The 14,977-nt window shown below is 34.9% G+C and overlaps 1 protein-coding gene across 2 annotated transcripts in view; it reads left to right on the top strand.

The window, feature by feature from the left end:
• The window catches only part of Tnpo (transportin 1), a 61,280-nt gene extending 49,266 nt beyond the window's left edge, over window positions 1–12,014 (top strand). Inside the window, exons 18-20 of one of the 2 annotated variants that reach the window (XM_071583630.1) lie at window positions 8,048–8,222; window positions 9,499–9,662; window positions 11,942–12,014. In XM_071583630.1, coding sequence (XP_071439731.1) covers window positions 8,048–8,222; window positions 9,499–9,606 — 283 coding nt within the window. In that variant the 3' untranslated portion in view covers window positions 9,607–9,662; window positions 11,942–12,014. Of the gene's footprint in view, window positions 1–8,047; window positions 8,223–9,498; window positions 9,663–11,941 lie in introns of those variants that run through there. The other variant, XM_071583631.1, reaches the window with a different exon arrangement.
• The last annotated feature ends 2,963 nt before the right edge of the window (window positions 12,015–14,977 follow it).

Below are 14,977 nucleotides of genomic sequence, written 5' to 3'. Positions count from 1 at the left end.
AAATATGTGCTTACCACTGGACTCCCTTTACTGTAGAGCACTAGTGTTGATTTTATGAGAGAATCATAATTTTGCAGTGAATTTCATGGAACCCACAGTGCACAGCTTGTTGAATGTGCAATTTTTCTGTTACTAGCCTGTGGGTGAAGCCCAATAAAAGTTTCAGTAAGTTTGCTTTTAATTGGCCTTCCATGATCTTCGGCCACAATGGCAGCAGTGGTTTTCATATTTACTTTAGTTACAACAGTGACTGGCACTCCAGATCTACCTTCCTTACAGATTGCCTTCCCTTTTTAAACTTTTGAAATCATCTTCTTGCTGTTTTATAAGGTAGGACAGACTCTTCACAAGCCTCCTGTAACTAGACCTCAGATTTGTATTCCAGTAAAAGCTATATTTCTATGCTGAATTGCATGTTACCTCCATTTTTGCCAGAGGGGTACTGTATGTTTCAAATTTTAATGGCTGACCCTTTGTAAAACTGGAGTCAAGTCAGTGAAACTAGTACCAGATGCACATTGCTCATTAAGCTAACAAAGTAACAAAATTAAAGATTTTGCCAAATGAATTCTGTAAATTACAAATTTATCACCTCTCTTGAGTGAGTAAACCTTGTAGGTTTTAGATGATCTAAGAGAAAGACTGACAAAAAGTAAATGTCAACAACAGCCTTCCTCGTGTTGACAAAAGGGTCAAAAGTTCTACTTCTCATGCTCAGTGGATTGTAGTGTTATGTCATTTGTTGTCAGATGACTAAATATTGCATTCCCATCTCTCATTACTGAAACCTACGTTGGCCCTTCCTGGTTAAAATATTACATTAAAATTACAATGCAACATTTTCAAGAGTGTAAAAATCATTTGCCTTTACCAGGATTCAAACCTGAATCCCTTGATTACAGACTAAGTTCTTTAGCCAGTTAAGCTACCAAGGTGTCCTCTTGCCCTCTAAAATTTTGGAGGCTTTAAAAGGACAAAATGCTTTGATGAATTACTGTGCATGCACTGTTGCAGGCATTTGTAGTTGTGCGCAAAGCTGCACAGGTCATTCGTTTAAAGCCACATTAAAATATTATGGTGTTTTACCTTTGATAAATTCCAAGAAACTACAAGAGACGTTGTAACATTAACTTCTAATGGAATCATCTGTTATATGTGTCTGTATTGCAATGCAATAATTCCAAAGTAGAAATAATTTTCCTTGTCTGGGATCCAAACCTGGATCCCTTGATATGCAGCCTAGTGCTTGAGCTAGTTTAGCTACATAGTCATCCTCTTACATTTGTTTGTATGTTACAATTGTTGCATTGCAATGCACATTTAGGGGATGGATCCATTAAAAGATACTGTAGCTGCATCTCCTGCAGTTTCTTGGAATTTTTTAAAGGTAAAGTACCACAGTGTTTAAGGTTGGCTTTAACCTCGTGGGCTGTGGCACGTTGCTCATAACTAAGGATGCCTGTGACATTGTGTGTACAGTATTTTTCACAACATCTTGTTTCGTTAAGGCCCCCAACATTTTGGAGTGTAAGAGGCTGTCTTGGTAGCTTAACTAGCTAAAACAATTGGCAGGACGTCATGGAATTGAGGTTAAAGTCTTGTTCAAGGAGAATCATTTTTACACTCACAATGAAATTGTTGAATTTTGATGCACATAGGGCGAATGACAGAGTTAAAAGTTTGAGTGGCGGCTTCTCCTGCAGTTTCTTGGAATATTACTTGAAAATTTAATCGATAATAAAATCACAATGACTACCTGTATCCGTAGTCCCTAATAACTCCTGAAGAATTTCTGGCAGCAATGTTAATTTCTAATGTGTTCATTAATGTGAAACCAGTTCACCTTTCAATTAAGGGATATAGTGACAGTTCTCTCCCTCAATCTCTATAGCTACATGTGCATATATGAATGTAAAGTAATATATTAGTATAAAATTTGTTGCTTCTAAAAATAATTTAAGTCCAATATAAGTCATTATAACTTTGCCCATAATAGAATTCATTATAAAATTTTGTAGAGCAACAAAATAAAATGAAAAGAATAAAATTCCATTAGCTACCATCAAACCTATACTAAAATCCACATTTTTGAAACAATGATCTGGTACCTTAACTATTGCACCTATTTGGCTTCTAATTTTGTTTTTTCAAGTACTAATTCTGATTTGACATTCTTTTATTTTTGAAGAAATTTTCTGCAAAAATTACATGTTGCATTTTCCCACTTCAGGACTTCAAATCTTAATCCTAAAATTACCTTTCTTATGAATATCCCATTAGTTTGCAACTCAGCTTTCATTATGTTCCCTTTTCAATGCCCAAAAATTGTTTTGGTGGTGTTTGAAAGTTAGAGAAATTATCATGCTATGTATGATCTTATCTAGGTTAATTTGTCATTGGTCTACACGTACAAAAATATTTTCTTCAATGAAATGGCATATTAAGGTTGGTGTGCAAGATGTTTATTCATTAATAATGTGGTGAGAATGCTATTTCTAATTACCCAATATACCATAGTACTTCAAACTAATCATGATTGTCTATAAGGTTTTTAGTTAGGGCAATTGGTAATGTTTTCATTTAAGGGAAAATAAGCACCTTTGGACCATTATGGTTTAATTCTGAGGAATCGCAAGCACGGATACTGTTAAGTATAAAAATTTATAATTTCATATCCATTTTGAAGGTATTGTTTACGCCTCACTTCAATGAGCTTTTCTCCAAATATGTTATACTTATTTGATAGGTTTTTGGAAGCTATTAATTTTATTTTGGCTCAAGAACAGATTACAGTAATGAAATAAATTAAATTGATTCCATAATTGACCTAATAATATAGTAATAGTTGAAATAGCGAATGAAAGGCCTAAAATTGGGGATAATCTAGAATTTAAAAGCTAATTCAGTGTCTGAAATGGGGATATAGGCTTTGGAATTTACAGTATACAGTAACATCAAACTTCATCAATCTGCAAAATGACCACATATATGGTGACAGTGACTAAATTATCTGAAGACGATATATAATTTTTATTTGGGGAATATTTGGAGATATGTAATACTTTTTCAATTAATTATTATTGTACACAAAGTAAATCTGTGGCTTGATACTGGATGAACTAATGCTTGAAAGAGAGTTGTAACAAATTTAGTAAATTTTCAGCAGCATATGTTTCTGTTATTTTGTCCGGTTAAATTCCTTGGTATTTAATTTTGTCTATAGTGGATTGTTTTGCTTAAACGTTTTAAATCTCCACCTTTTGCTATTTTTTTTTAGTTTTATTTTGTTACTTTCAAATATTGATATTTGATGTCAATTTTAATTATTCATGAAATGGAAACCTGCTATTTACAGCGCTGATATAGTACTATAATTTTTTTCGTGTTATGTATGAAATCAAATGTGATAATTTTGGTTTTACTAGTAATAAATGCGTATCTATTTTCAGCACTCATAAAATATTTGATTTATAACTGTATTTGACTGCAACAGCATTATTATGCATGAGAAGAACTGGGTTTATACCAGGGAAAAAATATGAAGCACTGACAATTAGGAAATTAAATTGCTTATCAAGTATAATTTCAATATTTTGTAATCCAGCAGAGTTTTCCATGTATTTGTTCAGTAAATAGTTTTGAATGTTAAAAGTTAGTCCTTTTCCTTATTCATTTGCATCATAATTTATTAGTATGGTTCAGCTAAGTGAATCTGACTCTTATTATCAGTTCAGTGTTAATCTAGTGCCGAGAAATAAATTCATTTATTTTTAGATTAATGTAAAATTAAATTCTACACAAGGTGAGCCCTGGCTTATAGCTCTCTTTTCGACATATCTCTAATATGGGTTTGTTTGGAGAATATGAATCATCAGATGAGCATTTAACTGAAAACACTTCAAATCTGAACTCAAGTAGAATTGAAGTTTCTCTCCTCTTTTAATAAAATATGCTAATTTTTAATTAATCATGATATTCCACCATATCACACCTGAATTGTATATTTTTATTTCTCTCCTCTCTTTATCACATTATGTGACCTGTTTAAATTAAATGTTCGAAATGATTCAGAAAATCATATTCCTTTAGTAGCTTAAGAACTTTCAGAATAACATTGTTTGTACCCAACAGTGTTAACTCTTAGCATTCCACATCATTTTATTTTTGTTAGTATATAATTTAGGATAGGAATCTGCCATAAATCAGAACGACTAATGATGATGGTTAGATTGTCAAATGTGATATTTTCTAGTATTGTAGTGACAAATTGTTTGAAAGTTTTTTGTTCTGTAGTCAGTTATCCTTTTCATTACCTACAGATGTAAATTGGATCTGGAATAATTTCCTCTCTGCCAGCTTTCTGTCAGTATTTGTGATTGAACTTCCTCAGTAATAGTGAATAAATTAATCATGTTAGTAATGCTTGGATTCACCTAGGTGTGAAGAAAGATGTTTTTTCATCCTAGATTTTCTCATCCTTTGTTTCATCATGCTTTTGTTAGTTTTTTTAAGCTTATTCATGCCGCCTGATTGGATTCATGTTCGTACTCTGAAGCATCTACTGATGTACTAAATATGTTCTAATGCCTTGAAATTAATTCGGCCAAATAAGCATTAAAAATTTCAACTAAATATCAAATGATATGAGGATAGTTAATTTCTCATCAATGGCAACACGATAGTATCAATGGGTGTATTCATTATCGAGGGACATGTTAGTCCAGGGGTAGAGTGTTAGATTACTGGCGTTTAGTCCCAGGTTAAATTTTAAGGTATGCCTCTGCAGGCACCCTTGGATTCACCTGATCAGAGAGATTGTTGGGGTACCAGAACTTCACAGGAAACCATAGGTTACACAGGGAAAAAGGATCTGGCCCCCAAATCCTACCCTGATGTGTGATTTTTGCAAGCCGTCTCGCTAGTGTCGGGCAAATCTTACCAACGCCTACCAAACCAACATTTGGGTTAATTTCTGTTTTTATGGTTTTTCTTTAATTTTCCAGTTTATTACTAGGCCATTTCAATGGGAGAATGAGTATGTAACTGCACAGTAAATTCATTTTTCTGAGAAAATTACACAATGAATTTTTGTCAAGTTTTTAATTACTCATGGCTAGCCTTTATTTTAAATATTAATTTTAAAAATAATTATCATTATTGAAATTTACATTTTTGTATTTCTGCCTACCATCACATGCGTAGCCAATTTTTGAGCCCCAATTCTCATAGTGTCCCCTGTGGACCAGAAATCACTTACTGTATTGTCAAATTAGGGGGAAATTTTCAAAATTGACCAATTCAGATGGAATTTCATGTGAAGGATCCAGTCACCCCCAAATGTGACAACATAACACTGGGCTTATCAATGAAAGCATGTCTTAACATGAAGGTTCAGTAGCAGTGCATTTCTTCATGCTAAGATGACTAGCCAACTTTTGTGGATGGTCACTGTGAACTGTTGAAATGAAAATGTTTTTACCTGAGGCAAGGTTATTGTCATTCTGGCGGTGGCTGTAGTCACCGAAATCCCTTGCCAATTTCCTCTGTATGCCAAAGTCCCTAAAACGGCTCTGTGTAGCGCTGTGACATCTGCATGAAGATCTGGCATTTTATGAAGCCTTGTATGAGATATTTGTTGGATAACTTGGAGTAAATGTTGGCATTTTATGAAGCCTTGTATGAGATATTTGTTGGATAACTTGGAGTAAATGTTGGTACTCCTACTTTTTATTTTTAGTTAACTAGGTCAAGGCTTTTTTGTTTGCACTATTCCAACAGGAGAATATTTTTATAACCAGTCATTGCCAGTTGATCCCTGCTTCATTTATTTGATGAAGTTTTAATAGAAGTTCATGTAATTATATACGAGGGTAATCCCAGAAGTACCCCACCCAACAATGAAAACACAAAATTTTGAAAAAAAAAGTATTTATTTTTAATATAATCCCCTTTCAGCTGTATGCACTTTTCCCAGCAATGCGCAATAAGTTCGAATGCCCTTTTTATAATAAGAACTGTCTTGCTCCTCAAAATAGCCATTAACTGCTGACATCACTTCTTCAATGTTGGAAAATCTTTGACCACAGAGCTATTTTTCCGTTTGCGAACAGAAAATAACCTGAGGGGGGCTAAATCTGGCAAATAGGGTGCATGAGGTAGCATATCAAACTTCATTCATGAATTTTGGCAATAATGGATTTGTGAGCTGGTGCATTGTCTTGAGTAAGCAACACTTTCTTCTTAGCCAAATGCAGCCACTTATGCTTGATTTCTTCGCTCAAACATTGCAATGAGTTCGCATAATAGTCGCAGTTGATATTTTTTCCTTTTTCAAGATATTCAATGAAAATTATACCATGCGCATCCCAAAAAACTGATGCCATGTCTTCGCCTGCAGATCAAATGGTCTTTGCCTTCTTTGGAGTTGTTTCTCCCTTTTGAATCCATTGTTTTGATTGTTCTTGTCTCGGTTGTGAACTAATGGACCCATGTTTCATCCATGTTTATGAAACTGTGCGAAATATCTGCTATGTTGCTGTGAAACTTTGCTAAACACTCAATTGAATCACCTTCACGACACTGGTTTTGCTCGAGTGTGAGCAAATGTGGCAGCCATCTTGCACCCAACTTTCTCATGTCCAAATTTTCAGTTAATATGCAATTAACTGCACGTTTTGAAATGCCTACTATGTCTGCTAGCTTGTGCACTTTCAGTCGATGGTTGTCCAATATTAATTTGTGGATTTTCTTCACCGTTTCTGGAGTCGTCACCTCATTTGGTTGACCAATGTGATGTTCGTGTTGGCAGCTTGTACAGGCTCGTTTAAACTCTGCTACCCAATATTTTACTGTTTTAGATGAAGGAGCAGACTCACCCTGAGTAGAATACAGTTCAGCTTTAATATTGGTTGGGCAGAGGCCTTTCAAATAAAAGTATTTTATCACATAGTGATGACCTATTTCTCCATGTTCACAAATTCACTGAAAAAGTTCACTATTGATGGCTGCCAAACAAATACTAAACAGCGTGGCATCTTCAAGCGTGAAACCAATGCTTTTTAGATTGTGTACTTTCTAATACAGTGATATTTTTCAAACAAATACTGCCCTCTCTAGGTCAGGCGGGGTACTTCTGGGTGTTCCTGTGTATTTATTATTAACAATAATACTATACTGAGGAATGCGTTAATACTGCTGATGATTATCATGTTATTGGCACTTTTTCTTCTGAGACTCAGTATATATATTTCAATGGAAAGGGCTATGCTCTCAACTATTCTCAGGAAACCAAATTTTGGATTGCTTTTATATTTTTAGCCTTTTACTTTATATCTGCGTGTGTCCCATACTTATTACCCACTCGTGGAAAATTCTTGGCTTGGTGGGTAAAACTTATGCTTACATAGAGAACATCATTTAATGTTTGGAAACAAAAATGGACCATGGACCATATTGTATGATCTGAGGGTATCAAGTCTCGGGAAAATTTGGAAAAAACCTTCAATCAAAATTCAGGTAAATCTCAGGGAATTTAAGATTTTTGATTTCTCTCCCCACTGTGATGAAGTCTGATGCTAAATATCGCATGATTCCTAAGAGTTAAATCAATGTGCTAAAAGTGTGATTCCTTTCCAGTTTATAATGAATTAATAAGTTAAATTGAGTTCAAATTTTAATTAATACATTATTGTAGCGAAATAGTAACAAAAATTGATGAAGTTATCTCATGCTGTCATTATGAGGTAAATGGTTGTGGGATTACTTAGAAAGTGCTCCTTTGCTAAAATCTTTCTTTTATCTTGGATGGTGTAATGATATAAAAATATAAAAGAGACTTTGATAAGGTATGGTTATATAACACAATGTCATGAGCCTTATTGTATGCACTGTTGTCATGCTCTGTGAAGGGTTATTATTATTTTACTCTTGAAGGAGATATTGAAGGGTTTAGGAGATTTTGCTCTCTTATCTTTGGTATCTCCTATTTGGAAAATTATAAACTTCTGGTTTTACTATATTAATATCCTCAAATGAAAAACCAATACAGGTGTACATCGCTGCGCAACATAAGGGATAATGAAGAGAAGGACAGTGCATTCCGTGGCATTTGCCAGATGATCTCAGTGAATCCAGCTGGAGTTGTTTGTGATTATATCTTTTTCTGTGATGCTGTTGCCTCATGGGTCAGTCTGAAACCAGATTTGAAGGAAACAATTGAAAAAGTAAGTTTAATGTATTGGACCAACTATTTCCAGTTGTATAAATGAACACCAGCCATTGTGTCCACCTCATTAAAAATTATAGAAGGTGGATATTTTTTATGGTAAAACTTCTATCAACCTTAAATTGCTGCATTGTTCAATTGTTCTAAATCTTGAAAAGAGAGCTCATTGTAGTGATGAACAAAGAAGCATCTGTAGTTTAAGTACTCTCTTGAAACAATCTGCCCCTCTAAAAGTTTTGTTTAGAAGAAAATTTTGGTTGCAATTAGGCAATAAACTTCATTTTGGTTTAACTTGGAGTTATCATAACTTTTCAAAAGCTAAATGTGCTAATGGCATGCATTATAGCTTCAAATCTCATGTACCTTTAGTATGCTAATGATTCTATGATTCATATTCAAGCATATAACTAAAAATTCTGAACTAAATAAACTTTTTTCATGATATTACTTGATATAATTAATGGTTTCTGGCATAACTTTATGGAACCGATTCATTATAAATAAATGAAAGGACTAACTTTGTAGTTCCACACGAAAACAATTTATTCACACGACCCAGGTTTCGAAGTAAAATTTGATTTCGAAATTTTACATGTTGAAAGCAAAGGCTATAGATTAGACAGACGCCTTAGAACATTTAGAAATTTTAAATAGTGTTTGTTTAAATGAAAATATTGTTAACAAATTTCTGTATGCCTCCCAATCTCCCCTCCTTAAAGTCCCAATCCTCACGGTGGCCGATGACACCGCCCCCTCCCCTTCATCTAACCCTCTCTAATCCCCTGACTCACGAGAGCTCTACAATGTAGACTTCTCCCTCCCGCTCCACATTCCATCAACATCGCGGAGGGAACGCCAAACTGCCCTCCCCTCCGGCACGCAAACCAATCCTGACTTTACCCCTCCCAAACCTTCCTGATTATCTCCACCCCACCCCCGCCCTGGCTGTATATACAAGAAGGGCTGCAAATGTAGAGAGCTCACCTGATGATGAAGTTTTACTTCGAAACCCGGGTCGTGTGAATAAATTGTTTTCGTGTGGAACTACAAAGTTAGTCCTTTCATTTATTTATAATGATATTACTTGGTTTAAAATGCAAAACCAAGTTATTCATTGAATGACCCTTTAAATGCTAACTTTCAGAATTTTGGATTGTTGTTCTGGGTATTTACAGGTTCACATAATGAAGATATTTGTAATATTTTAAGTGATAATTGTGAGCATTTTTGGCATTGTCTGATATTTTAAAAGTTGAAATGATTCTGGTTTTCAGATCCTCCATGGATTTAAGACCCAAGTAGGTGAGGAGAATTGGAAGCGGTTCTCTGATCAATTGCCACCGCACCTTAAGGACCGCCTCAGCACCATGTATGGTGTGTGAGGCTTGGGATGAACTCAAAAGGAAGCGGGAATGGGTCGGGGTTTTTACAGTGAATGGTAAGTCAAAAGTACCTGATTGCATGCAATATCCTCGTCTGTTGATAGTTAAAATTGAAAGCATTTGCTTTGAGATTTTATCAATGTATTTTTTATAGTTGCCTTATTTTTATAGTGTTTTCTCCTTTTTTAATGTTTGCCTATTGCCTACTTTAAATCATCAGTTTTCATCCTTTCAATCATCGTAACAGTATTATATTTTTTTGATTGGTAACTACACCAGTCTTTATTTCTTCTATCTGGAATTAATTAACTGTGAAGCATGTTATTTGTGGAATAAATTTAGATAATAAAGCAAGGAATTGGTAGATAATTGAGTTTATGTTGACTGAAAAAAAGTATTTAAAGAAACATTATGTACAAGATAAATTGAAATTCTGCTTACTTATGATTGTAGATATACCTGAAAACTAAGTAATACAAGTTAAAGAACAATTTGGAAAGAATTGAAGCCTCTGTTTGTATATGAACCAACAATCACTACGCATAGTCATTTTGAGAGAAGTTTCATTAGTAATCCTCAAAGTGTACACAATAATCAGTGATTATTTAAATTTTCCAAGCCAAACAGAAAGAAGAATTATTTGATCATTTCCAGGAGACTGTGATAGAAATGGGTTGTGCAGAACTTGGTGATTTGTGGATATTTAATATAATGCGATGTGTTTCCTTAAGGCTGCTTCCACACTACTCTTTGAATGACTAGCCACATGCCCCATTAAATTTTTTTTGTATAGTGAAATATTCAATCATATTTTTCATGATTTAGGTGGGTTTCCATGTGAAATTCTCAAATTTAGGTTGTTTAACCTGTAATAAATGAAAAATCTCATTGCCTAATCCTGATTGAATTGATTTAGCTTGACTTTGTTAGTTTTTATGAATGAGGAACTTAGTTGTGACCATGTTTGTTACCAAATATACGGGGTAGGCATTACTTTCATTCTTACCCTCCATTCATTATCAATAATTATGTTCCTTGGACAGCTTTGCTCAATGCATCATAGTCCAGAAGCTCAATGCATCATAAAACAAGTTTCTTGTAAGTTTTTGTATCTCATTCAATGCATAGGCATTTTATGTATCTTGTATACATATTTATTTTGAGAGTGTTGTAGTCAAGGGAGTGGAGGTTAGGGCTACTCGCTGGGGGGTTTCATCCTAGGTGATATCTCAAGCACCCTCAGCTTTCAATGCAACAATTTCAGAGTGTAAAAATCATTCGCCTTGACTGGGACTCGAACCCAGATCCCTCAATATCCGGTCGAGTGCTTTAGCCACTTAAGCTACCGAGGCGTCCTCTTAAACTCTGAAATTTTGGGGCTTTTAAAGGAACTAGATGTTGTGACGAAATACCGTACATACAATGTCACATGCATTCGTAGTCGTGCGCGAGGCACCACTGTCCACGAGGTTAAATAGTGTTAATACTTTGACAAATTCCAAAGAAACTGTGGGAGTTGCGGCATTTCCCGCAGTTTCTTTGGAATTTGTCCAAGTATTAACACCATAAGTGTTTAAAGTTGGCTTTAACCTCGTGGACAGTGGCGCCTCGCGCACGACTACGAAATGCATGTGACATTGTATGTACGGTATTTCGTCACAACATCTAGTTCCTTTAAAAGCCCCAAAATTTCAGAGTTTAAGAGGACGCCTCGGTAGCTTAAGTGGCTAAAGCACTCGACCGAATATTGAGGGATCTGGGTTCGAGTCCCAGTCAAGGCGAATGATTTTTACACTGAAATTGTTGCATTGAAATGCACATTAGCGGATGACTCTGTTAAAAGTTACTGTTGCGGCATCTCCCGCAGTTTCTTTGGAACCCTCAGCTTTATTCAATGTGTAATGTTTTGGGCAGCAGCCCTTCCTAGGAAAATATTGGTGACACAGGGGAAGGAGCTGGGACTCCCCTTCCATCAAATGTGAATTTCTTGTGAAATATAAGGCTTAGTACTACGTGATCTCTATCCTTAACTATCGAATCAACTTTCCGGTTGATTACTGTGGTTTGGTTTTGGTATATATTTACTTCAAAGAAAATCATATGACCCTGTGTAAAACTAAAACTATAAAACCTATTTTCAGGTAAATCTTGGTTTGGTATATTTTTTCATTAGTCACATTGAAATAGTTATGGAGTTTTAATTGTTCTTCAAAATCATCTTTTGGTTTTTAATTAGCTTAGTTCAAAATTCTGAGCAGCAGTATAAGTGTAAATGATGCTTTTTCTGTATTATACCAATGTCATCACCCTCATTGGTCTCCATTTCTCGTTCCAGGAAATTTTTGTGAAGAAGCTGATCTCCCTCCCTCCCTAGCTTGGGGGACAGGCACCAAAACTTTGGGTGGGTGGGGTGGGTGAAACCACTGGCAACCAATGGGTGGGTGGGAATCAAAAAAACGAGCCCAAGCCCAAATTTGATGGGCAAATGGGCTCAGAAGGGAGACGGCAGGCACAGAGGAAGAGGGTCTGCAGTCTGCCCTTTCTCTTGAATAGCGTAATTTTGTCAATCATTGGGTGGGAGGGCAGGGTATACAAAGGGGCCAAATCAGTGTGTTGGCAGAACACCGCCGCATCAAGAAGTATAACTTTTTTTTCCCAAGTTACTATTTGAAGAAAAGCTCCGTGCAAATGATGTAATACTTAAGGTGTGAGTACATAATGGAGAGTGCAGAAGAAACAAGTGAATTAAACACTCGTGGGAGGGAGGGGGGGCATTAATTCAAAGCTGTAGCTCTTTGTTAAGTGTTATCTTCGAAAATAATTTATACCTGAGCAGATAAGATAGTATTGTCTAGAAAGAGGCAATGTGTAGGTGGCTCGCATGCTTCTCCTTGGAAATATGTATTTCCTTTGATTGGGGTAGTTAAAATAAGGATGGCCATGAGGATGGAAAATGGAATGGGGAGTAAATGGCCAAGCAGTTTTTGGATAAATTATCCTTAGTGTTGTTTGTATGTGTGAATCATTGTATGTCACCTCTGGTTAGATTCAGGTTGGCATAAAAATCAATATCAAGTAGTCCTTCTCGTGCTAACTTAACCCAATCTTATTTCAAAAAATAATTTTTCAGTAAGTTAGGTGATAATAATTTGTTATATCATAATTTAGTGATTAATAAAACATTAATTATCCGATAATATTTTAGGCCTTATATAATGTAATTAAGTTTATTGTTAAAATTGATTTAGGCTCTTATTGCAAGTTCAATTTCTAATTTATTTTTTTAAGTATCTAAGTCTCCTCTTCCCTCTTGTTCTAGTGTAAGTTCTAAATTTGATAAAAGGAACTAATGACAGAATGATCATTGATTTTTTTCTTGTAGATAGAAATATTTGAATATGAAAATTTTCTAATTTTTCTTGCTGTTTTTCAGTGTTTTGTTTAATTTTTAAAAATGTTATGTGAGTTTTTGGCATTTTAATGAAACAATTTAACATTACAGTGAATAAGTGTGCACATTCATACTTATAAGTTCCATAGCTGTCAAATGATAGAAGATTTTATACCCTGTAATGTGGAGTCTCATTAATGATATTCAAGTTGATCTAAATTTCAAGTGATTAAAAGTAAGCAAATTTGGAGCTTAATACTATGTGATTACTAGAGGAGAGGAGAATTTATCCTCTTAAATTAGCTGGAATTAAAGATAAGCTAGAAATTAAGGCATGCTAATAAAAGCTGTAGCAGTCATCATGGGTGTCCCCTAGGATTATTCCCATCTACTCTGTCTGCCTGTGTAATGTTGTTGTGTATGCTGTGGACTGTTGCCCTGAGCCCTTACTTTAAAGATCAGTTACATGATTATCATTGACAACATTACTCAATGGGAAGAGGTGTGTAACCTGTGTGCTATTTTGGCCCTTTTAATAGCATTAATGTTGATCTTCCACACTTGCCACTTTGTAGTCCTTGAAATATTTTAATTAAAATGGCCTTCTCCTTGAATCTAATGTCAGTAAAAGGAAACTGCACTAGATGGTCATTGGTTAACTATTTCATTCTTACATTAAGTGCCTTATCAGAAACGAGTATTCACTCGATAAAAGGAGGAGGTTCTGTGATTATCACAATGTTCAATGATGGCAAGGCATTGCTAGAGTGACATTTCTACAGTCAATTTGGACAGTCTTTTTTCAATTCATAATTTGATAAGTAACGTCTTGGGCCCTCATTTAAACCTTTAGGTCCTTCTCTGAGACTGAATAGACAACCTGACTTGAAAAGTCTATTTAAGTCCAGCTTGTATTTTGTCTGAAGTCTCACAATTTTAAACTACCTATTCAGTCGACACTCCACCTCCTTGATGTGAGATGTTTGAGCCATATCAGTTTATTGAGGGGTCAGGGACTCCTACGGCTTAGCTACCTGTGATTCCTTAAGTGTGTATGTTAATGCATGCATATTTGTACCTGTATGTTTGTGTGTGTGTGGTTGTGTTCTTGCCTTCCTGTGAAAGCCTCTTTTGGATCTTTTTTTATTTTTTCAGCTTGTTAAAATGATTCTATCCAGTAAGTAATTACTTATGAGGTATCATTAGTATTGCTACAAGTTTTCATGAGTGAACGGTAGATGGATGTTGAGATTTTATTATGTTATGCATGGTCTGGTGTGATTGTGATTTGATATATTCTAGTGATTCTAATTCATACCTAATTCATCACTAATAAGAGTGACAGTGTGCAGAAATTACTGTGCTCTGTGGTGCTGAAAGATATTCTACTATAAGATGTTACCTTAATTATCAAAAGTGCCATTTGCTTGGTTTGTAGAGGACTAGCTCATTATTTTTTACCAAGAGTGACATTTTCTGTTTCCCCATTAGCGTATAATTGTTTGGATAGTTAAAAAATTTCCACCATACGATGAGCAATTTTAAGTACACTATTTTGTTTTTGGTGGTGGAAATAATGTAGTAATGTGAAATTCATTATTGCGTTAAATACCAGAGTATGAAGAAGTAGTTATGATTTAACCTGTTAGGATTTTTGGGTTGAGGAAATGACAGATACATGCAAATGAGAATGCCAATTTGTGAGAGATGACTTAATTTGTCCATTGATATTACCACTGCCTGTTAGTGAAGCAGCATAGTTAAGGAGCTGGTTCTCTAATTGATTTTTAGTTAGTTGCCTTGTTGACACCAAATTACTTGTTGATTAAAGCTCACATTTCTTATTATACTCGTTACAGTCAAATAAAAAAATGACAAAAAGTGTTTTTACCTATAGGAAGTTGATTTTAAAAAAGAATGTGTGTATTTGTAAACCATGTAGACCCGAATATTCGTTTTTATTGAGTAGATTGTGGAGCT

The sequence above is a fragment of the Hetaerina americana genome, unplaced genomic scaffold, assembly GCF_022747635.1.
Source record: "Hetaerina americana unplaced genomic scaffold, ioHetAmer1.1.p SCAF_14, whole genome shotgun sequence".
Lineage (NCBI taxonomy): Eukaryota > Metazoa > Arthropoda > Insecta > Odonata > Calopterygidae > Hetaerina > Hetaerina americana.
Note: the sequence above shows the minus strand (reverse complement) of the source record. Positions and strands in the feature narration are given on the sequence as shown.